Below are 23,766 nucleotides of genomic sequence, written 5' to 3'. Positions count from 1 at the left end.
CTTTTCATCAATATTGACTTTAACAAGCTCCTATATCTTGCTGAAAAATTTGTTTTGTCTTATTTCAAACACCAGAAACTAAACTAAAAATACTTGGTGAGATTTTGTGTTTTTGCCGTTTAGTATTAATACAATAAGTTAAGATTTTAAGAGGAGCTTTTCACTTCTAAGACACAAATCCTCTTAGTGCTTTGCACCACAGTTCAGTTAGTAAGTCTGACTTATTGCCTCTTAGATCTACATCCATTCCTGTCATTTCCAGACGCACATGTTTATGTCTGAGTCGCCTTCATCGGAGAGGTGTAATCATGCTGTGGCGTTTGTCTCAAAACTCAAGTTCACTGCTGTAAACTTTCTGACACTTTCTGTATCGCTCCTCTTCACACTGTACTAGATGAAGGAAATTGACCCTTTAATCGTCTTGACTCACACTTTGATTGAGAACTCTGCCCCAAGGCCTCAAGTTTACCAGCAAGTAAGGCCAGCCAAAGGCGTTGCTCCAGCTCATCCTCACCAGTCGCTGCCGTTGTTTTGCAATGCTCCTCCTTTTTGATGTCCAAGTCCTCTCGGCATCTTGAGACTGGTCTCTTTGTTTTGTTTGTTATGCTAGCACCTCCTCATCCATCGCTTTTGACTGTTCTTTTTATTAGGAGAAGTCATGTTCTCGTGGGCATGACTTTCAAGACGAATAAATCCGATGTATGTGTTCTCGCCACAGCTCAGTTTAATCCCCGCTCTTCATTCTCGGGTTTGTGTGTTGGGGGGCTATATAAAGGCTGGATTCACATTTTATTCACATTTTACACTATATATCTGATATCAATGTCGGCCCAAATTTTCATATTGGTGCGTCCCTAGAAATCTCATTAGATCGCTTAAAAAAATTAAAAAAAACGCTCAGACATTTAGCGTTTTCAACTAAATGTCAAAAACACCTGGATGGTTTTCGACATTTAGTTCATGTTCTCTGGTGTCTGGAAAGTGAGCTGTTTGAAAAACGTTACACACGTAGAGTCACAAATCAGCAGGAATGTATAGACCTATTCTAACCTGCCTAATAGGTCACCTTTAAAGTTATAGCATTCAGCATATCATATAACCAATCAGCACTTCAGATTATTCTGAGTTAACTTTCCTTTACCGTTCTCCCCTTTCACCTCATATCGTCATAAAGCGGTTGCCCTCTTATTGACATCACTTTGGCACCTCTTTGACCCCCGCTGGGACCCGTTTCACCCCTTCATTGACATACCGACGCCACTCCAGCTAGCTGCATTCCCACCTGTTGCGAAGCGAGAAGTCTGTGTCCCTCCCCTCTGTCCCTCCCCATGTCGCTGGTAGTCCACATGACCCCACCGTGAGGCTCTCCGGGCTGCGGGAGAGCGTGCATGTTCTCTGTGGAATGCCATGTGGTTCCTGCTGCTTTAAGTGTACCATGTGGTTGAGCAGAGGGAAAGTGTGTGAGCCACTCAACGTGTGAGAGGAATGTTGCCGTAGAGTCTTAAAATATTTGGGCAGTGAGTTATTTTATGGGTTATTTTTTATTTCTCTCATATTGGATGTAAAATTAATAAATGTTTTACTGTGAAACCAAACAGGTCTTCTACCAAAACAATAGTAAAAGCTGCAGTGAACATTGTATTTACACTGCAAAAACATCATTCTCACCAAATATTTTTGTGCAGTTTCTAGTCCAAATATCTTTGTACTCTTGAAATAACACAAAACTAACTTACAAGTTAACTTTTCAGCAAGATATAGGAGATTGGCAAATATTTTCACTTATAGTAAAATTTTTATTGACTTAAAGTTAGTAAAAATATGTATATATAAACTTAACATTTATATTTTGTTCCTAAATGTTTAGAAATGCATATATTTCTGAAAAGTTACTTTTGTCTTATTTCAAGTGTATTAAGATCTTTGCACTAGAAACTAGACAAAAATACGTGATAATATTTAGTGGTGTTTCGGTATACTTTATCTGATCTTTTGCTTGTTCTGCTGTTTCATGTCCAATGTGGGTAGAAACATAAATCAACTCAGAAATAAGTCACTGTCTCAATATTTGAGGACTGCATCGTTTTATATTTTTAAAGAGTTGGTAAATGTGTGTTATGTGCACATTATTTTTGTGGAAACGAGGGATCCAATGCAGCTGATATCTAATGTTTCTTTCAAAGTCTCACAAATTGTTTCAGGAAATATTTATTTACTTCCATAATCTGTCATATTTTGACCTCATTAGTTTTTTTTTCTTCAAATGAATTAGTTAAAGGGGAAAATATGACATTGTTTTTGATCTGCATTTAGAAGTGCTGTTGTTTACACAATACATTTATATTTTGTTCCTAAATGTTTAGAGATGCATTGATTTTTGATTTACTTTGTCAAAATCAATATTATTCAATTTTCCCTTTAGAAACTACAATATAAGGAGATAAAAATGCTGCATACAGAATATTTCTTCTTGTCTTTGCGCTCGGAGTAAACATTTATTTTTTTTAGACTTGACTACACCTTGCAAAGCAAGTTTTTACCGATATCAGATAATGATTCCACAGTTTTGTATCTTTTGTTAGCAATTAGCATGAACAACCAGAGCTTGAGTTGTCGTACAAAACATTTTTTTCCTAAATGGCTCCTCAAATCTTTGTGCTTTGTTCAAGGATACAATAGAGAGATCCTCACTCAACAATATGGTCCACAATGAAGAGTTTTGTTGTGTTACTTCGACCAGATCTGATATTTTAATTTTCCATCAGCTTCCCACCAGTCAGTGATAACCAAGCTGAATATCTGCACACAATACATTTATTGAGTCTCAGTCCAGGCGACCCACTAACTTGATCCAGATACACCGGTTCTATCAATGTGAAGACATTGATGCTGTAAATAAATATGACTCCTTCTCTCATTATTAAGGATTTCAGAAAATCTAAATAATTTTGGTAAATCTAATTGACCTAAAACCAGAGAAGTTTGTTCTGATTTAACTTCAGACAGTGAGAAAAAAACTGTTTTCATTCGGTGTTTGTAAATTTCTGGTCTCCACTGTTCATGCCTTCCTTTCCCGTTTCCAATAATACAAACTTGTCTCACTGATGGAGAAAAACGACCTGAGAAACGTGATTCACAAGCTCCTCCTGCAGAGAGATTGTGTTTGGGCCGTCTGCTTTCCTCTGCGGGTTTTGGGTGATGTAGGTTTTCTGATGTGGTGAATTATGAGTTCCCATTCAGGGTTTAATCTTCTGGCTCACTGAAAGAGCCTTGTAACGGCACTGCATTAGATCTCCAGATCCTAAAGTGTATGTGCAGATCTGTTACCTCCATCTAAAGCTGTGCTTGTCTTCACAGATGAGTCCAGAAGACTACAGGGAACCAGTCTACACCTATCTGCCAGACGTGGAGGATGTTGATGTAAGTTCACTCCTCAATTGCTCATTTATTCATTAAGCTGTAAGGTATGTTTGATATATTTTTATTCTTTTGTTTTCTGTGTGTATTTAGAGTATAATTAGCAGGCTGTGTGAGCAGGATAAAGTGGTGAAGATGCAGGAGGAGAAACTTCAGCAGCTGTTAAGGGAGAAGGTGATGAGACTTTTGTCATCATTAAATCTTCAGACAAAACAGCAGCACAGATGCTGACAAGTGGTGGTGTCATTTAAAAAAGAATAAAGCTAAGTTATATATGCAATGTAGAGTTTATTGTTTAAAATTTTGTTTTTGTAGGCTTTTAAAGCGTTGAGAGAAAATTTAATCCGACATATTCATTTGGTAAATCATAAACCAATTTAAAACTGGATTACAAGTTAGAGAAATATGATGGCTCATAAGAGCCATTGTAGATTGAAAAAATGGAGTAAATTTCCACCTAAAAAACACACAAGTTTTCTCAAAATAACATCTCTGAGCTCCAAAAGTAAAACGAAAATCGCTAGAAAAAAACTCAGTAATTTTGAGATTAATCTAAAATATTTCTAGAAAAAACATGGATGTTTCGGTTTCAAAAGTAAAAAAATTTTTATTTCTCAAACTCAGAAATTTCCCCATCTTAAAAATTTCAGAGATTAATCTCAAAATCAGCTTTTTCTATCAGATTTCTAATTCGAGATGTTGAGGCTAACGCTAACTAGCTGCCAATGCAATAAAAAATCAAGTTCTGTCACCATTTCAAATATATATCTAAGAACCTGTATGTGTTTTTTCTTTTCTTTTGTTCTTAGCACACTCTGGAGACGGCGCTTCTGTCGGCCAGCCAGGAGATTGAGCTGGGCTCAGAAAACCCGGCCGCCTTGCAGGGCGTCATCCAACAGAGAGACCTGCTGCAGAGCGGCCTCCTCAGCACCTGCAGGGAGTTGTCCCGAGTCACTGCTGTGAGTTCGAGCTGTTCTCTCTGTTTTTTTTATGTAATTTAAGATAAAAGTTTTTACCTTATTGTTTTCTCTCGCTCCTAGGAGTTGGAGCGCTCCAGTAGAGAGTCTGAACGGATAGAAGCAGAAGTGATTGTAGCTAAGAACAATTTACTGCAGCAGCTTGAAGCTCTTGGTAGCCCACAGGTAAGATCCTTTATCTTCCACGAATGACAAGTTAATGCAGCATTAACACTGAATTCAGAACGATAAATTTTAGAGCTCAAGAGAAAACTCAGCGAGGCTTTTTATTGATGCTTCTGGCAAATACAAGGTTTCTGCTTGAGGGCTCTTGGCTGACTGCAAAGTGAATTATTGATGACTGTATTGTTTGGCAAGTTTTAATTAAATCTATATTTTATCTTGTCTTTTATTGTGGGAAAATTGTAGCAATAGAGAGCTTGACTCATTCAGAGCAGAAAAGTCAAACACGTTCATGTCATTTTGGGCAACCGTTATTTCTTACAAACCTGCCACTGTTGATCACAGAAAATGTATCCCAAAGAAAACCGCTGGGATTTTCTGAGTCACCATGTAGCTGCGTTTCCATCCAAAATGTACAAAAACCTTTGTCGAATATTCACAATTTTGAAGTTGTGTTTCTATTAAATAAGAAATTAATTTAAGATCACATGTGAATGAACTTGTTCACGCGATAAGTAATTAAAAAAACATTTTTGTGACAAATGTAAACAGTTACATGACATATAAATGGCAGTAGTGCACATTGTCTATTAGCCAATCAGAGGAGACGTTGCCGTTTTATTCAGGCGACAAGCCCTTTAGAGTTGACAGCGGCTACGTATGAGGTGTTTCATTCAGAGGGCAGAAAATCTTCAAATTTTATTCAAGGAAGAATAGAGATACTTCATAAGTAAAAATACTCCTAAAAGTAATTTTTTTCCAAAACGTTATTCAATTAAATGCAACTGAGTAGATGTAACAAGTCACTACCCAACAGGAAGGCCAATCAAAGGTTGTATATGATGACCTTGATGCAGCATCGATCAGACCAGTAACCTACTGGTTGTTTTCTCAGACGGAGCCTCCCAGCCAGCAGCACGTCCGCATCCAGAAGGAGCTCTGGAGGATTCAGGATGTGATGGAGGCCCTGGATAAACAGAAAGCTCAGAGAAATGCTGCCGACGGGACGGGTCTCTATGGGTCCAACTCCAGCTTCAGTAAGCACAATAATGAGGTGAGGCGCTTTTAAACTCAAGATTATTCTTCGTAAACGATGATTCTCATGATTAATCAGATAAAACACTGGCGCATTCTGAACCTAAAATAAACATTCCTTAAAATGTAACAACTTTTTATTCTTTCAGTGAGCTCTGAATTATTTAGCATATTTATAGATAGTTGTTCCTCTGAGACTGTTGTTCATTCTGCAAACCCCTTTTATATCAGTCTATATACCCCAGTTAATGATTAATCGATTGCTAAATTAATAGATTATTATTTCATGAATTGATCAATCACAAATAATCTGTTTAATCATTTCAGCTTCAAATTTTTAGCCTTTCCTCTTGAATCAGAACAGAAATCAGGGTTCATTTTTGTCTGTTTTTATAATTTTTTTAAAGTCTGAATAGTCCAATCTGTTACTGAATTAATTGATTATTACTTCAATAATCGATTAATCCAATTGATTCAGTGCCACATTTTATCCTGTCCTTTTGAACTGAAATTTGGTTTGATTTTTGTCTTATTTTAGATTTCTTTGAAAATAAAATCAATTGCTTGAGTTTGTACACTGAAGCTAAAGATTAATTGATTATTAAAATGGTTGATGATTATTTCAATAATCGATTCCTCTTGATTAATAATTTCAGCCCTAAATTTTCAGCCTGTCTTTTTGAATAAGAATAGAAAAGTTGTGGTAAAAAGTGTTTAATCTCCTGCAGTAATGTGTCCAGAAATAGCCGGTTCCTTTTGCTTGCAGCATAAATTGCCCCAAAGATTCGCATCAGTCAGGCAGCAACAATAAAGGAGGCGCTATCTGGCTAATCAGATGGTCAGCACACACCATGGGCTAAAACGGCTCTGGAGCAGATGGCTGCTGCCCTGATCCTGCATGGTGGCACCATGTGTCCCTTTGCTTCCTGTCCTGTAATGCCCTATATAATCCCCAGGAGGAGGACTCGGCACCCCCGCGGCCGCCTCTTCCCCACTCCTACGAGCCGAACTCCCCTGTCGTTCCCCCTCTGCCCGCCTCTCACTCTGGTGCGCGGCCCGCGGCGCTCCACAGGCCGGAAGACAGGAAGGCCAATCAAAGGAATAGCGCGCAGAGCGTAAGCTTGCTGACCTGTTGACCCCGCCGCTCTCAGCCGCTTCATCACATTCCTGAGTTCACTGGATTTGTTCAATTTTTATTTTTTTAGTTGGTTAGGTCTCATCCATGTCCCTCAAAATGCTTCCATCTTTTTTTAATTTAGTTTCAGTTTTGGAGCCTTTGATTATTTTCTGTGTTCTTGTTTTGTGTCGCCTTATTGTGTTCATGCTATCATGTAGGGATGCAAGTTTTCGATTAATGAGTTGGTCTAAAGTTGATTAAATAATTAACAGACATTTTCTTAAAAACCTCAGTTTTCTATGCATCAAAATGGAGAACCTTCTTTACTTAACATAAAAGCCTGTATTTTTATAATATCCTGAATTAAAGCATTTTATTGCCAGCTGAATTAAACACTGACTGGTTTTCTCATATTAATTGCACTCAAATCCAAATAGCACCACTTTGACACGTTTTTACTCAAGAAAAAAAAAGAAGTAGGCATCCAATAAATTACTCAAGGAAAACTAAAAACGTATGTGGTGAAAAATCTATGCAAATAACATCAGACAAAAAACAATTCAGTTTCTTTCTGTAAAAATTGTATAATACTTTAACAAAACCAGTGCGTTTTTGCCTGGTGAATATGTTTGTTTTAACCAAATAGAGAAACCAGAAGTTTTACTCAAGTAAGAGTAACAATACCTAGTGATAAAATTATTATCTTTACTAAGTAAAAAGCACAATGTAGTAAAAATACACCTAAAAGTACATTTTTTTTTAATAAACGTTACTTAAGTAAATGTAATTGAGTACATGGAGCTAGTTACTACCCAACTCTGACTAAATATAGGGAAACGGGATCCTCTTGGGTTTCTCCATAGAAAAATAAAATAAAAGATAAAATCTGGTGAGACACATATTTCCCCATGAACAAAGAGATGTTCATACAGAAATACTCTCTGTTCTGGTATGGCCCGCCATCTTTATCTCTGTATCAAATAACTCCGCTTAAGGATGACCAGCAGCGCCCTCTTATGGATAACGGTCAAACTACAACACTAAAAGAAGGTTGTCATTAGTTAATTTGTAGTTAATCGATTGGCAATCGATCATAAGTAATCATAAGTTGATTAATTGTTTGCATCCCTACAATAAACCATGCCTAAGTTTGAATTTGTCCGCCTGCTTTCTAACTTAGCGGTAGCTACAGTTACATATATTTCTCTTCTCCATTCATGTTAACATTGTTTTCCTCTGCAGGGTCCCGACTACAGGCTGTATAAGAGTGAACCAGAACTGACCACCGTGGCCGAGGTGGATGAGAACAACGGAGAGGACCGATCTGAACATCCGTCTGACAGAGAGCATGCAGGAAACAAAGGTGGGAACCAGTAAAAAACATGCATCTTAATGGTTTCGTGCAGATCGCTGCACCCGTTATCTGCAGCAGATGTTGGAGGTTTTATTTTCAGTACTTCGCGGTGCCTCCCATTCGACCTGCTGCACTTTTGACTTCTGTCGGCTTAGTTTACCACCTGCCTTGATAACTGCAGCTGTGTGCTCATTTTTCACAAAGTAAATGGATTTCACAAGTTATTTTCACATGTGAATTTTATGGGATTTTTCTGTGGATATGACCAAACACTGCAATAATTTTTATAAACTGATTATTTTTATTTTGCCTGACCAAGAAAATTTAATGAGACCAGTGCAAAGTTTACTGCAGTCAAAATCACTGCCAATTGTGACCAAAATAGGTGGAAATGATTTTCATTTGAATTTTGTCTTTTAGGTAAATTTACAGTTTTACAAAAACCCTTTTTTGGTGCCTTTGCTCAACACGGATGTGTTTGACATATTTAGAGACTCAACAGATCTCAGTGAGAGCTGGTCTTCCTATGAACAGAAATACTTTAATATTCTTACTAAAGAAATCTCCAGCCACTGAAGTTTCGGCCATTTTTTAATTCCACTCACCTGCATGTAGCGTGTTTGGGTCATTAATACTTATTTTAACCACTAATGTCAATTTGGTAGCATGACTTATTTTATCATATGTTTACAAACAACTAATCCCTCTATAAATATCGGATCTTTCCGATACTATTTGAATGTTAATAACATTTTTTACACATTTTTTGTTACCTCTCTGTTTAGGCATGTCTTACCCTGTTGGCATCGTCCCACCTAGAACCAAATCTCCAGTGCCTGAGTCTTCCTCCATCGCATCTTACGTCACACTGAGGAAAACCAGGAAGCCTGATCTCAGGACGGTCAGTCACCAAACAGCTGGAACTTAATCTCAGTGTTTCAGCTGTTTATTCTGTAGAAATGGAGCAAAATTACTGTTTTTGGTTCTATCATGGTGAACTTTTTGTGGACAACTGTAAACTTGACACCATCTAATTTTCTCGAATTGTATTTATTCCCATTTTAATTGTGTGCAAGTTGTGCAACACATGGCCAGGCTGTTACTCATGCTCATAAAGCAGGCTTCATGCCGTTTCCAGCCTCAAACACTATCATCTTACATACACCAACCATATCATTAGTGCACCGCGCTGCAGGGTGTGTCCCCTTCCCAGTGCATCTGCACGGCTTTCTGTTTAAAGAAACATAAATATATAACACAATTTATCTCTTGTAAACGCTTCTTTATATATGGTTCATTTAAATTCCAACTGGATTGTTATAGTGAAGTTTAGCTTCAGTCCAGCTTGGACGGTGCTTGGACTTGACACCAGGTTCACATCTGCGAGTCCTTCAGCAAAGCACAAACCGGAAAATTAGCAACTTCACATCATCAGCCTCTTCTATTCAGGCAGTAATGAGCCCCGAGCCGTCAGAGTGCAGCCATGTGTGTCTGCAGGAGCGTGCCAGCAACAGCGGCCAGGATGTTAGGCCTTCACTTCAGTCTGGTTCACAGAACGGAAGCATTAATGAAACATGCAACAGTCTAAGAAGTCACATTTTCTCTGTTGTTGTTGGTAAATTTTACAGTATATTCAACAATCCCCAGTTTTTAGAGTTGAAGCTGCATCAGGGGGGCTGACCTAACAGGAGCGTGACACCATTTCATCTCGCACATAAAAAAAGTCCCTACTGTGGCAATATTGTCGCAGTGCTGGATATCTTGGCCGTATTGTTGTGCTATTTTTAAATTATATTCACTCTGTGTGCCGTGTCACAGGGTCTGTACTTATGATGGAGTATTAGGGCAAATATTGAGAATAAAGTGAAACAACTGGAAGAATAAAGCCACAATCTGAATATAAAGGAGTCTTCATACATTTTTACGACTGTTGTCATGAAGAGTCATTCAATAAATAATCACTTTTAATTCAAAGTTTCACCGAAAGTTGTGCTAAGAGTTCATTAAAAGTATCAACTTTGCATTAAAAGTGTTACCATTTTAGTTTTATTTTAGTTTAACTTGTCGCTGCTGTGAAATGTGGAATACTATCTCAAGATATTATTAACAACACTGATAAATTGTATCATAAAATAGTGAGTTTAAACTCTTTTTTTACTTGAGTTGTATTGTTTTTATCTCCACAGTGAAACAGTTTGAAAATTGACCTTGAAAGTGCTTGAAAATGAAAGCGGTAAAAGTCGGTGGCTCTCTGCTTCGGGTAACGTCACGGTTCAAGTAAAGACTGACTTTGGGTGTTTGGCTAGGACCGGCCGCGCAGCGCCGTGGAGCAGCAGCTGTGCGCCGTGGACGGCAGCCGGCCCAGGATGAGCGTGGAGGAGCAGATGGAGAGGATCCGCCGCCACCAGCAGGGCTCCCTCAGGGAGAAGAAGAAGTCGCTGAGCTTCCGGGGAGGCAGCCTGGAGAACACGCCCTCACGCAGCCACTCGTTCAACAGAGAGAATCATTTCCACAGCATGAAGGTGCCGCTCAGCTGGCTCCCACAGACAGATTTATTGGACGTATTCAGTTTTCTTTGAGTTCGGATCTGCAGATTTTAATGTTTTATTAAAGGCGACCTAATCGTAGCTCTGATGTGACGTTACACATCCGTGAACTTTGTAACTGACGGCCATGATGGCAGGCAGTTGCTATCTAGTTGCAACTGCAAAATTAGCTTTTCTAATGTAGCTTTTATCTGCAAGCTAATACAGCCTAAATGTATGTTACTGCATGTATTTCTTACTCTGCTGGTCACCAGAACCTTGTTATTCACACAAAGAGTTCGTACGTGCTTTATAAATTAGTTTAAACATGGATTTATGCGTTGTGATCTCCGACCGATTGGTGAATTTTCCCTTACGCGTTTTATCAAATCCTGTAACTTTGTCTTTTTCTTTTCTTGTTTCTTGTGATGTGTTCAGTCCCAAATGAGGCGCAGAGATGAGGTGATGAGCAGCGACATTCAGGAGCTGGAGGCGTCGCTCAGGCACCAGAACTTGGTGAGGGATCAGGAGACGCCGGCAGAGGAGATCGCCCGCCTGAAAGAATCGTCGCAGGACGATCATTTCAACCTGGATCGAGAGGTAAACCAGCAGAACACGAGTCATCACACTCTGGCACTACTAGACAAGTTTGGTGTGGTGTTATCTAAGGCTGAAATGATGAACTGCATTAATCATGATCAATTTAAAAAAGAAATAATTATTTTAGAAGTTAATAATTATTAAATATTAAACTGGAGCATCAGGACGCTAGAAGTAGCCATTTCCGGAAAAAAAACAGCACAGTCAGAGTAGTAATCAAGTCACAATTGTACAAAAAATAAGTACAATTTGCATTAAAAATGAACAGCAAATCTGCTGTCTGTGAATATATTCTACCCAAGTGGCACTTTTAGCATCACCTGCTTCAGATTCTGGAAAAAGAAAAATCCTAATAAGCACCTTTTGCCATCCAATTAATTGAAAGAATAATCAACAGGAAAGTTTACAATATTTTTTAGCATCCTTTGCTACAAATGATCAAACATTCACTAAAGGATTACAGTTATTGCATTTTAGACAGCTGAAAGTAATTTTCTTATTTAAAACAGGAACTTAGTTATTTGCTTATTTCCATCTTTTAATGTATTTCTAAATTGTGTAAAATTAAAAAAGGCTTAAGTAATTCAGCAAAAAATCTAGAAATGTGACTTTTATTTAATGAATTGATTAATCATCAGAATGATTGATTACTAAGATGGTCATTAGTTTCAGTCCTAATAATACAACAGGGGAGGAAAATCTATTAAACTGTATAACTATCAGTTTTGTTTCCTTTATTTGTCATCTCCAAAATAATTGATTTATATGATTTCTTTTTCAGCTTTCTGTGCCAGACAAAGTTCTGATTCCTGAGCGTTACATTGAATCGGACCCAGAAGAGCCGCTGAGTCCTGAGCAGGAGGCCGATAAGCGGCGGAAAGTGGATCGTATTAAAGCCCTAATAGCAAAAAACAGGTAAATATACTTGAGTCAATAACATTAAACTATGGACGTTTCGGTTCAGGCACTTCACAAGAGAAACATCCCTGATATTAACACAAGTTTGTGTTTTTAAAAAGTACTTTCCCCTTCATGTTCAGATCATTAAACAAACTTTAATGTTAGACAAATATAACCTGAGTAAATACGACAAGCAGTTTTAAAGGTATGATTTTGCTGATTAAAGGGGAAAAAACTATAAAAATGTGATTGCTACCCCTTGTTAAATCTTCAATAAACTGTGGTTGACTTAAAAAATGCAACAGCTGACAACAATTTTAGAAGCAACATATCCAAAGAAATCCAACAACAGGTTGGAAATGAAGTGGTTCACATCCATCTGTCTGTGCAGGGTTAGAAAGCCGTTTCTGAAGCTTTGGACTCCAGAAATAGAAAGAGCTTCTCCCGTCTGTAAAATTAGCTTTTTCTTATTCAAAAAGGAAACTTAATTGTTTATTTGCAACTTTTACTGTATTTTTAATATTGTATTAAAAAGTCCAAGTGGTTAAAAGAAGAAATTACAAAATGTGGCAACTTTTTTTAAAATCAGATTTAGATAATATGAGCTCATATTTACTTAGATAATCTCTGTCTGACATTAACATTTACCAAATGTGCTTTGTTTTCTGCATGTCTGAGTAACAAAATGTTTGAATAAAGGGAAAATGTTCATTTTGTGTGTTTATGTATCACTTTTTGGGTCTCTGCTGCTTCTAAAAACAGCCCAAGCACTTAAATAAAAACATCCAGGCAGTTTTTGACATTTAGTTTGTTTTTGATGTCAACATTTTTTTTATTTGCAATGTCACAAATCAGCAGGCACTGCCCGTTACCTAGCAACCCCAGTGGAACTCTGCCCGTTACCTAGCAACCCCAGTGGAACTCTGCCCGTTACCTAGCAACCCCAGTGGAACTCTGCCCGTTACCTAGCAACCCCAGTGGAACTCTGCCCGTCACCTAGCAACCCCAGTGGAACTCTGCCTGTTACCTAGCAACCCGGGCAGAGTTCTAGAACATTTCGTCAGAACATAAATCTGAAATCTCGTCATCTCGGAAGGATTTTGTGTAAAAAATGTAGTGAATATGTATCATTGTAGCCCATAGACCTAATCTAGCTAGTTCAATGGGTCACCTTTAAATAAAATTAATAATCTAAAACACTCATCCTTATGTTTTTATGACACTGTAGTTTTTTTTTTTCTTGTTATTGTTCAACCGTGGCAAAAAAAAATGAGGAAAAAATCAAAATATAAGCAGGCAAATAACTTGCTACTGCACTGTATATATAAAAGCTGCAGTACACACTACAGAAGCCATTGTGTGTTTTTTTTTCTCCTAGCATGGCGAATGTGCTGCCTAGTTTAGCTTTAAGCCCAGAGGACGTGAATGAAGAGGAGGTCACTGTACAGGAGAAGGAGAAGATGATTAATATCTCCTACGAACTGGCAGCAGAGGCCTCCAAACGCAGCAAGCTGGTAGCAGGTACGTCTGCAGGGACGACAGACACACGGAGGGGGATTACATCGAAGAAACTTGAACAAAAACTGGTGGGAGGATGTTCTTAGAAACAAACTTTCTGCTTCCTTTAGTAATTAATTTCTCTTAACACACTCTTTTAATTTCCTAATTTATTTCATCTATCTTATTCTTTAATTCTGCTGTTTGGTCATTTAGTAATTGCTTATTGACCTAATTATTGTTTTTTTTATTACTATTATTATCATTTGTGTGTGGCTGTGTGTTCAACATGTTGCTTTTTTTAATTGCAGTGAAAAGCCTGTCATCTTCTTCCTCACCCCCACAGTCTCCCAACACACCCCCTCAGCTCACTGACGGCTCTCACTTCATGTGTGTGTAGTGGCACTAGTAAGGTCCTTCATCATCCTGTTTTCTTCATAATCATATTAATTTCTCAATCATAATTTATAAAACATGCTATGATGAAGGGAACGGTTATCGGGTGCTGTTACGTCTTCTTTGTTGCTGTGCGTTAGCATGGTTTGACTCGGTGTTACCTGTACCTTCCAATAAATAACTTCAATAGTGGTTATTGGGATTTTATGTGATATAGCGAAACGTTTTGATGATTCAAGATCTGAAAGTTTGGTAAAGTAATATTCCCCAAACTGAAATCCAGCACAACTAGTTGCCTTTAAAGGGGCGGTATTACGTAAAACTGATAATGTTTTACGTAACACCATCATTAACATACCTGCAGTGTTGCCTTTAATCTAAGCTAATTTGCCAGCGCAAACTTTCAATATAAAATTGTAAAAACATTGCACAACCTTATGGCAATTATTCACAACTCTGTGTTGGTCAATATCCCAATAAGACACATGACAAAATGTAAAAGGTTCTGTTTCAAAGCTTTTTATGATTTGAAATGCTTATTTTATCAGGTAAAAATCCACCTGAAAGTCATTTTGAACTCCATTTGTCGTCCTCCAGCACAGGCTCTGGCCTCAGTAAAGACCTACACATGAAGGAAGTAACAAGGAAACCATAAACTCCTCCTGAGGATCTTCTTCCTGGAGATCAGCACAAGGCCTTGACCTACAGAACGTGAAACTGCCAACTTCAGCCTGGCAGCGTTTAGCCTCGGACTTCTGTATCCTCACTGTGACATCGGAAGCGTGTTCGCCAGTCTTCGGTTACATTTCCCCACGTCAAGAGGAAACTCTCCTCCCATTTTCCTTTCTTCTGTTTTTTTTACCGTTGATGCTGCAGTTTCATTTTCAGTTTGTTTTTATTACATTTTTAGTTTTAATAGGTTGTTGCAATATAGGTCTATCTGTATATATGGGAGGCTACAGACTGAATATAGAGTATTTTAGGCCACTTTTTCCACTTGTGTTTCAACACATTTTAAAGGTTTTAAGATGCTTCTGCGTATTCTTTTAGCTAAGTTTAATATTTAATTCAGACTGCTTTTCAGATGTTGACATTTAGCTAACTAGTTATATTTATCAATTTATTGTAAAGAACACTTGTCTATACTGATTAATGCCAGATCTGTATTCCTCATATATAATATTGGATCAACTAAAATGATTTGTAAATTTCGATGTTTCCAGTCAGCTGCCGATGCGTATACATATTTGAATGTTCTGACTTAAGTATCTCTCTGTTCCCCATGTCTGAGATATATATTTAAATTGAGAGATGGACAAAAATTTGGTACTATTTTAGGACATGTTGGTTTAAAGCCCTGGAGCTTAAAAAAAATGCATGTCTAAAAGAGAAAAGCAATAAAAAAAAAGAAGCCTTTGTAAATTGAAGATATTTTTGCGTGTGTGTATAAAGTGTAACTATCAGAGGTTTACTGTGTATATAATGTACATGGTGCATCAGGATGGGAATATATACCCAATATATAGGTACGTACATACAGATTTGATTTGCAAATGTTCATATCCCATCTGTTTTATATCATGTTAAATAAACATTGCAGTTTTTAATAGTTGTTTGCGTTTCAGTTTTATTTATTCTTTACTGTTTTTATGATTGTAGAGAAGCTGAAGGTGCAGCTCGTGCTCCGGAGGTACAAGCCGTTCCCAGGTCAGCCGAGTTTCTACATCCTGATCCTGGGTCTTCATTTTCTGATTTAACAAAATTACCCAAGTAAATAGCTTGAGCTGTTTCTTCTTCTTCAGTTTACATTCCTCTTCTTCCGGCACCGCTCACTGAGGTCAACTGGAAGTTGATGAAAATAGAATATATTACTAAAATTTGATAATAACTGCAAAGTGTTAGACTTCACATTAGAAACAGAATTAAACAAAAAATACTGATCTCCATCATATATTTTCTGAATGACACACGGTTGAATGTTACTTGCAAACTCCAGGTAATGCTCTGCAAGTATTCTTTCTGTATTAAAAAAACACGTGAAATGGATATGTAAATGCATTACATTTGACATTACAAATTAAAAACAGTCAATAAACATCATCACATGAAATACCAAAAAATTTAATTTCAAAAATGATTTGAATATTTATAAATACTAACAACTAAGTATAAATGTATTGTAACAATTCCTTAACAGACATTATTTTTAAAATATTGTATTACATGTTATTCAGTATTTAAGTAGTATTTTTATGAGTGTTTTCTTACTTTTACTCAAGTAAACAAACATTAGTACAATTTTTCCTACTCAACGATGATTCTCTATTAGAGGAAATAAAAAGTCACCTCGGTTTTATAATGATCATGATCATAGTCATGTTATTTACTTCATACTTTGGAAGTTGAAGAACGAGAAATTACGGAGCCCCCTAGGGGACGTGGGGAATTTTATGGGGGGGAATTTTGAAAGAGGACGCAAAAAAAATCCCCATGTCCCCTCGGGGGCTCCGTAAGAAATTGATCTCATACAGTTTGGTACAAGAAAAATGGATTTGCTCCGCTTTTTCTTACTTAATGTCTTCTGAATTTGCTTCGTTCATACTCTTCTTCTAGGCCAACTCATGGTGTTAAACCAAGGCAACAGCGCCTCCTATGCGCTGCTCACAGAAAATGACACCCAGGATGCGCTCCAGTCTCCCGAGTAATCTCCCGCTTTATTTCTCCTTCCTTACTGAACAAGATGTTCTGTTTTGGTCAATCAGTTCACTATTCTCTACTCTCTGTTATGTTTCTTGAACAACTACGCCGCAGTATTTCCCGTGGAGCCACTAAGCGAGGACTTCCGACTAACTGAATCCGCCATTTTTATTTCTCTGAGATTTTGACATCTCAGGGTTCAAGGATCCTGAAACTTCAGGTAGAAGAGTCAAAATGTTCCGTTGTTGAGTGTTTAACCCACACAATTCCTTGCGGCAACAAATGAACCACTTCGAAGTTACTGGTTACATTAGATTTTTCTTGGTGGAGAAAGTTATCCGTGTTGGCGAAGCGTTTGATGGAGGTCTGCTTCGGCAACAACCGCTAGGTCAGGTGCTTCCATTTATAGCAGCGGTAATCGTCTAACAACACTAAAGCAAACTAGCTTTATTTTAGATATGAATTTATTGTGTCCTGGCTATTGTTTTGATAGCGCTAGCATCATCCCCGATGCTATGGGTTGCTCTCAAACGCACCACAGAACAGGCGTAAGAGGAGCTTATAATGAGAAATTCAGAGAAAAGCATTCCAGTTAAATTGGTAAATCTTTTTATTTTTTTATTTTTTTGTTTTTCTACTGATTAACAATTATCCTCCATAAACATGTGCACATAAAGTTTAGATAAAATTGAGATTCAGCATGTGCATTTCAGCCTGTCGGAATGAGGGCCAGTTAGAAAATAGAACTGTGGCGCCCTCTGGTGGTTCTTAAAATTTTTGCAATTTCACTTAATATGCGAAATCTTTTTCTACGACTGCATAAAGGAAATTAGTAAAAATACTTGGGCATTTATCAGCTTGAAAAGTCGAAGATTTGCTAAAAAAAAAAAAATAAATCATTAACTTAGACATTAATCTCTGAAAATCTTGAATTTTCAGAGTTTGAAAAGCATTTTGGAAAATTTGCTAGAAAAAAAGTTTGAAATTTTTTGAATTAATCTCAGAATGTCAAACGTCCCTTTTTTTCATATTTTTAACTTTATTGGTTACTTTATTTTTTTTTAAATCATATATATATTTATTTTGGGGGGGCCAGAAAGTTACTCCTCATTCTTTTCTAATTAACACTCAGTAGTACTTTTCAGGTCAGTTTGGAGTTGCTTCATGATCCAATTTTTAAAAATTTTATAGCTTTAAACTATTTAAACTATTAAATCTTTAACTTCCCCCTCCTCCCCTTCTCCCCCCATAGCTCTTTCCATATCAACCTACTTTATCTTTCTATGTTTCTAAGCTCATAATATTGCACAAACGGTTCACCTAAATTGAAGTAAAAATATTCTCTGCTTGTTTTGTTCCTAATATTACCCAGCTGAACAGAAGATCTTTGGGTTTTACAAACAGTTCAGACTCATGTAGGCGTGCAGCTGCTTCAGTTTCTGTGAACTTTACGTTGAATTCCCCTCAGATTTCAACACCTCACTCATTTAGTCGCAGCCTCACTGTTTCATCATCGCCATTACAGCAGAGCTCCTCCTCTTCCTCTGTGAGCTGCAGCCTGCGGCGAGTTTAGCAGATATTTAGATGTTTAAGTGACTTAATGAAATGAGCTGCAGGGGGGGTTTTATTCAGTGAAACATTAAAGTATGTTTAATCAGTGAGGAAGATGCTTTTTCTTTCCTTTTGAAAAGCGATGGACTGAATGAAACATTTAATGCGTCTTGTAGTGTTTGTATAAATCCACATGGAGGTTTGCATTTAATAATGCACAATTTTGCACATATATTTATTTCTTGTAATTTTTAAGGTTTGGCTGTGCGATAAATTGATATTTTTGGTTTACTTTTTCACAGCACAATTTATTATTTTTTTTTATTATTTGTCATTTGAATTCAGGTGAACTCTACAACAAAGCATGAGGGTCACAATAAGATTTTTAAAGACATGTCAAGAACACAGTCGCAGAAACATGATAAAAAAGTTATACAACAATAAAAGTGAAATAATGTGAGAATATAGTGTTATTACCAGAATAAAATCGTAATATTAAGAGAATAAAGTACAAATTTTGCGAGAACTCCAACACAAAAAATAAAAGATAAAATGAGGAATGTTGGTTGTTGTGAAGTTATACTTCACAACAACCCTGTTCCTTTTGCAACTTTTATTGCATGTTTTCCTTCCACTAAACTTTCTCTGCATATACTTGAATTTAGCACTCTGCAAAGTTGGTTTCTTTAGCAACATTTTGTGATTGTAAACATTTTTTAAAAACGGAGAGAAATTACAGAAGCAGGTCATTGATTATTTGATTGATCTTATGACTTGACTACCAATTAATCAAAGGATAAAACTGACTGAAAAAAACATCTTCTCTAGTGTCAAACTTCATTAAATGTTATTACTTCGTTAGTTGCGTTTCTGGGAGAATAAACACCTGGATAAACTGAAAATTGTGTTTTTCTCACAATAATAAAAAAGATATTGACATTCATAAGATATAACAGCAGGTGAAACTTAACGAGATTGTCTATTTCAAACAGAATTGCACTCTGTTCCAGCGTTTCTCCGCCATCTTTGTTTCTGTATCAACGGCTCCGCTTTAGGATGACCAGCGGCGCCCTCTGCTGGACGGTGGCCAAACTACAATAATAAAAGATTCCAAATAAAGAATGTTAATCGATTTGAACTAATGTCAATCTAATAATAAGTCGATTAATTGTTTGCAGAATCTGTGACTCACAACAATGACAAAATAAACTAAGCAAATGTAGCAGAAATATACTGAAACTGCGAGAGGTTTAACCTGGAAAGATTTGAATTAGATTTTTTAAAATCACTCTGCAGTTCATTATGGTTCGAGATCCGTGGATGGGTCGGTGGTTCCGTTGCCTCCCATCCCCTCCACCAGCAGCACCAGGAGGAGGAGCATGGACCCGGGAGATGAGCGTCATGGAGCGGCCCGGTGTTTTCTGCCCTGCGGCGAAGATCTCCATCTATCAGTGCGCATTAATTGAAATGGCGCATTCAGCCGCAGGCTGCTGTGGGCATGAAGCGTGACGCCAGACGCCATTTACTCCAGAACCAGGGGGATGTTGGACCCCCGTGTCCGGGTGGATCAGCGTCTGAGCCACGCGGATGGTGCTGAGCCTTACCCGACCGAGCAGCCCAGTTTATCCCCGGCAGAGCGCGTCACCAACCGGAGCCCCGCGCTCCGCTTTCCGCGTGTCAAAAACAAGTCCGGGCAAGAGGACCTAATCCCGGCCCCGAGGGTCTGAGGAGCCCCGGGCCAAACTCGTCCTGCAGGCTGTGCTCCTCTCTGTTGGTTCTGGTTTGTTTCTGCTTTACGCGCCCTCACCAAAAGGACGGAGACGAAGTCGAGCGGGCCTGGAGCCGAACCCACCCGAACTTCAGCTGGAGATACCGAGCTGCTGTCCATGTCTTCCGTGTCCGTGTCCTCACAGGTGAGAAAAAAAAGACGCGCTGCTCGTTTAAACCTGATATTCAACACTGTCGATGGTCCTGACGTGAAACCAGACTTAATTTAAAAACCTCCGGTTTCATGCTTTATGGATTCTTTATTCCGTTTAAAGCACCGATATCATCAAACTCAACAACGAGCTACTGAAAACATGACATGACTCTAAAATCGGCGCTGGATCCCAGTTTTAAAGTTGTAGGTTTTTTAATTAAAATTGAACTTTTCCCTCTCGACTCGCTACATATTCTTCCTGACAGAAATGCGGCGCTAGCTACTTAAAGCGGCATTTTTCATACAGTGGACGTCTCTGCTGACAGATATTTTACAACCCGAATTCCCTTGAAGGCATCGGAAAACCGTAATCAAATGAAATAAATTATCCAAGTCGCTCTTGTCGTTTTAATTTGTAGGAAGAGGCTTAAATGTCCAGATTTCCTGACGGGGGCTGGAATAAGGTGCAGAAATCTGCCCGTTTGGCCTTAAATCCTGCAGATATTTGATCACATAATGTGTCTGTGCACACGCTCCCATCCATAGGTCACATCATGGCACATGCACGCGCATGGGAAGGCGTGGGGGTGTTTGGCTGCAGGCAGCATTCAGGCTACAGGGCCTGGACTCCTGTTTCCCTCATGCTTCACAGCCTCATGGTGCTGGGATTGGGGAGTGAAGGGGGGTAATCCAGTTAGATCCTCCCATCAACCCCCCAGGACATCATGCTAATATCTCCTCTGTTATTACCCAGAGCCGTTGCTGTCACTTTATGAGACTAACAGTTCTACTCGATTCAAACATATTTATTTCAAAAGGTTGATTAAGTATTGGTGTAACTTTTATAATTCAAGTATCTTCAAATAATCGTGGATGGTGATGCTGTGAGCAGGAAGGATTTCAGGAGTTATCCCAGGAGAAAACTCAGGTTTTTAGGATAATTGGCTGTTTATCAATTAGCTGTTAGTTGACCAATGAGACTAATGAATTTTACAATAACTTGCATTCCTAGTTTAAATAGCAGTGGTAAAACCGTCAGAAAAAGATTCCAGATGAATGCAGTTCTGTTATGACCCATAGCTAAAACTCCTCTCACCTGTTCACTCTGTCCAGCAGGAGGGACGGAGCCTGTCCAGGATGTCTCTGAGCCACTCACCTGTCTCCCCCATGACGGCACAGGGCATCCCCTCCCCCGCCCAGCTCACTAAGGCCAACGCCCCGGTTCACATCGACGTGGGCGGACACATGTACACCAGCAGCCTGGCAACGCTCACCAAGTTTCCAGAGTCCAGGTGAGGCGGACTGGACAGGTGTGATGAGTTACATATCATCATGACGCACCTGTAAACTCAAACCGTTGGTTCTGAGGAACAAATTGGTTCAAATAAAGTTTGATTTGTAGTTTGAAGAGAACAGTCCAGACTAGCTTGTCCTTTTATTATTTATTATTAATTTATTATTTTTTTTTTTCTTCTCATCTTTTAACAGTATGTAGTCCTTATTTTTCTTGTACAAGCACTTTGAATTGTCTTTGACTGAAAGATGAATGAATATAAATGAAGTTGCCTTGCCTTCTCTAGAGGTGGAGAAAAAAAATCGATTCTATTGAGACTTTTGGGGTTACATAAACCCCAAAAGTCTGAGCCGGAAGGGATCCTCTCCATCTTCGTAGGCAAGTGAAAGCACTTGTATTGGGTCAGCAGGGGGCGCTGTGGGGGCTCAGCACATTGGAGGGAAGATGAGGGAAAAAATTGTAAAATGAAAAAAAAAATTCATCCATTCATCCATGACTGTTACTGTATCTGCTTTTTATGATAAAGTATACGCTAAAATACATATTTTAAAACATTTCCGATAAATCTCTGATTGGTTGAGCTAATCTAGCAAGAAAGAAACTGAAAAAAATGACAATAAAAAAAAGACCTGTAATAATAAAATTTATAAAATGATTAATATAAAATGTAATATTACAATCAAAAGAGGATTGTGATGAAAAATTGTATCACCTGGTAATAAAAGGCATAATATATAATCAAATAATAAAATTTCCCAGTCACAGAATTTATGACCATTTGAAATCGGACAATGTGAAGCAACTTTTATGCTAAATGAATGTAATAATTATGGAATAGTGAATAAAAAACATTCTAAATGTTTAGGACTGTTTCTCTGATCAGATCAGCCGGTGTGGTATTGATTAGTGATCGGTTTCCAGGATCGGCCGGCTGTTCAGCGGCAGCGAGCCCATCGTGTTGGACAGCCTGAAGCAGCATTACTTCATCGACAGAGACGGAGAAATCTTCAGGTTCATCCTGAGCTACCTGAGGACCTGCAAGCTGCTGCTGCCAGAAGACTTTCAGGTGGGTCAAAGGTCACCTTACAGGGGTCACTTCTGATGTGGACCGGGTCGAAATATTCAATACTCACAAAGAGTCAGTGAAAGAAAGGAAATATACATAGGTTTTATGATATAAGAAAAGAAAAGCAAGCAAGGAAAAGAAAGGAACAAAGGAAAGGAAAGGAATGAAGGAAAGGAGTGGAGGAGGAAAAAAAACAAAAGGAATCTTGATTACTGGTGAATAAAATCTAAAAATCCAATTATTTCCCAATAATTTCAGACCTAAAAATGCTGAAATCAGATCCAGAGCATGCGAGTCTTTTGAACAGATTCCTGAACTGATCCGGTTCCTCCAGCAGCAGATTCTCATTCAGCTGTTTGTTCATCTCAGGATTTCCCCCAGCTGTACGAGGAGGCCCGGTTCTATCAGCTGGCCCCGATGGTCCGGGACTTGGAGCGTTGGCAGGCGGAGCGCGAGGCCCGGCGGTCGGCGGCGCCTTGCGAGTGCCTGGTGGTCCGGGTCACGCCCGATCTGGGCGAGCGGATCGCCCTGAGCGGGGAGAAGGTTCTGATAGAGGAGGCGTTCCCTGAGACTGGAGACGTCATGTGCAACTCTGTGAACGCCGGCTGGAACCTCGACCCGACCCACGTCATCCGCTTCCCGCTCAACGGCTACTGCAGGCTGAACTCCGTACAGGTGAGCAAGCCAATCACAGAGCAGATACCTGCATTGACAACGTATTAGGGCTGTTGTGGATTTTTTAAAATAACACATTTCTGTTAAAAGAATTCAGAAATTTTCTTGAAAAAATGAGGCAATTACTGAGTTCAAAACTCAGAAATTTCTATGTCTTCATAGAAAATGTCTTCATGCTTTTACGCCGCCATCTTTGTTTCTGCATCAACTGGCTGTTTGAGCCAGCGCCCTCAGCTGGATGGCAGCCAATCTGCAACACTTAAAGAAGAATCAACTTATTTTGGCCCTAATCAGAACCCTTACTTTAACCTCTGCAGGTTCTAGAGCGTCTTTTCCTCAAAGGCTTCAACATCAAGGCGTCTTGCGGCGGCGGCGTCGACTCAACCCAGTTCAGCGAATACGTCCTGTGTCGAGAACTGAGACCGAGCCGGACCGTTAGCAGCACCCCGGTCCGGATCAAACAGGAACCGCTGGACTGAAACCGGAAGCAGCTGTTGCTTTCAGCGTCATTTTTCTACCCAAACTGTTTTCTAAGCTTCGTATTTAACGTTTGTGTTGCAGATAAAAACTTGAAAAAGAAAC

General features: G+C 38.7%; 1 protein-coding gene and 1 pseudogene across 20 annotated transcripts in view; both read left to right on the top strand.

Moving 5' to 3' along the window:
- LOC129353294 (pleckstrin homology domain-containing family A member 5-like) overlaps positions 1–15,587 on the top strand; it is a 121,902-nt gene extending 106,315 nt beyond the window's left edge. For 6 of the 20 annotated variants that reach the window (XM_055023757.1, XM_055023159.1, XM_055022601.1 and 3 more), the window contains 15 exons: positions 395–475; positions 3,358–3,420; positions 3,511–3,591; positions 4,227–4,376; positions 4,458–4,559; positions 5,452–5,610; positions 6,548–6,706; positions 7,951–8,071; positions 8,848–8,963; positions 10,369–10,584; positions 11,026–11,187; positions 11,969–12,102; positions 13,466–13,608; positions 13,896–13,974; positions 14,578–15,587. In XM_055023757.1, coding sequence (XP_054879732.1) covers positions 395–475; positions 3,358–3,420; positions 3,511–3,591; positions 4,227–4,376; positions 4,458–4,559; positions 5,452–5,610; positions 6,548–6,706; positions 7,951–8,071; positions 8,848–8,963; positions 10,369–10,584; positions 11,026–11,187; positions 11,969–12,102; positions 13,466–13,608; positions 13,896–13,974; positions 14,578–14,635 — 1,824 coding nt within the window. In that variant the 3' untranslated portion in view covers positions 14,636–15,587. Of the gene's footprint in view, positions 1–394; positions 476–3,357; positions 3,421–3,510; positions 3,592–4,226; positions 4,377–4,457; positions 4,560–5,451; positions 5,611–6,547; positions 6,707–7,950; positions 8,072–8,847; positions 8,964–10,368; positions 10,585–11,025; positions 11,188–11,968; positions 12,103–13,465; positions 13,609–13,895; positions 13,998–14,577 lie in introns of all 20 variants that reach the window. The other 14 variants (XM_055023432.1, XM_055023310.1, XM_055022947.1 and 11 more) reach the window with 10 other exon arrangements.
- Positions 15,588–19,447: 3,860 nt separating this feature from the next.
- LOC129364085 (BTB/POZ domain-containing protein kctd15-like) lies at positions 19,448–23,762 on the top strand (annotated as a pseudogene).
- Positions 23,763–23,766: the final 4 nt, after the last annotated feature.

The sequence above is a fragment of the Poeciliopsis prolifica genome, unplaced genomic scaffold (assembly GCF_027474105.1).
Source record: "Poeciliopsis prolifica strain line A6 unplaced genomic scaffold, Auburn_PproV2 SCAFFOLD001, whole genome shotgun sequence".
NCBI lineage: Eukaryota > Metazoa > Chordata > Actinopteri > Cyprinodontiformes > Poeciliidae > Poeciliopsis > Poeciliopsis prolifica.
The sequence above is the reverse complement of the archived record's forward strand: the minus strand, read 5'-3'. Positions and strand labels throughout refer to the sequence as shown.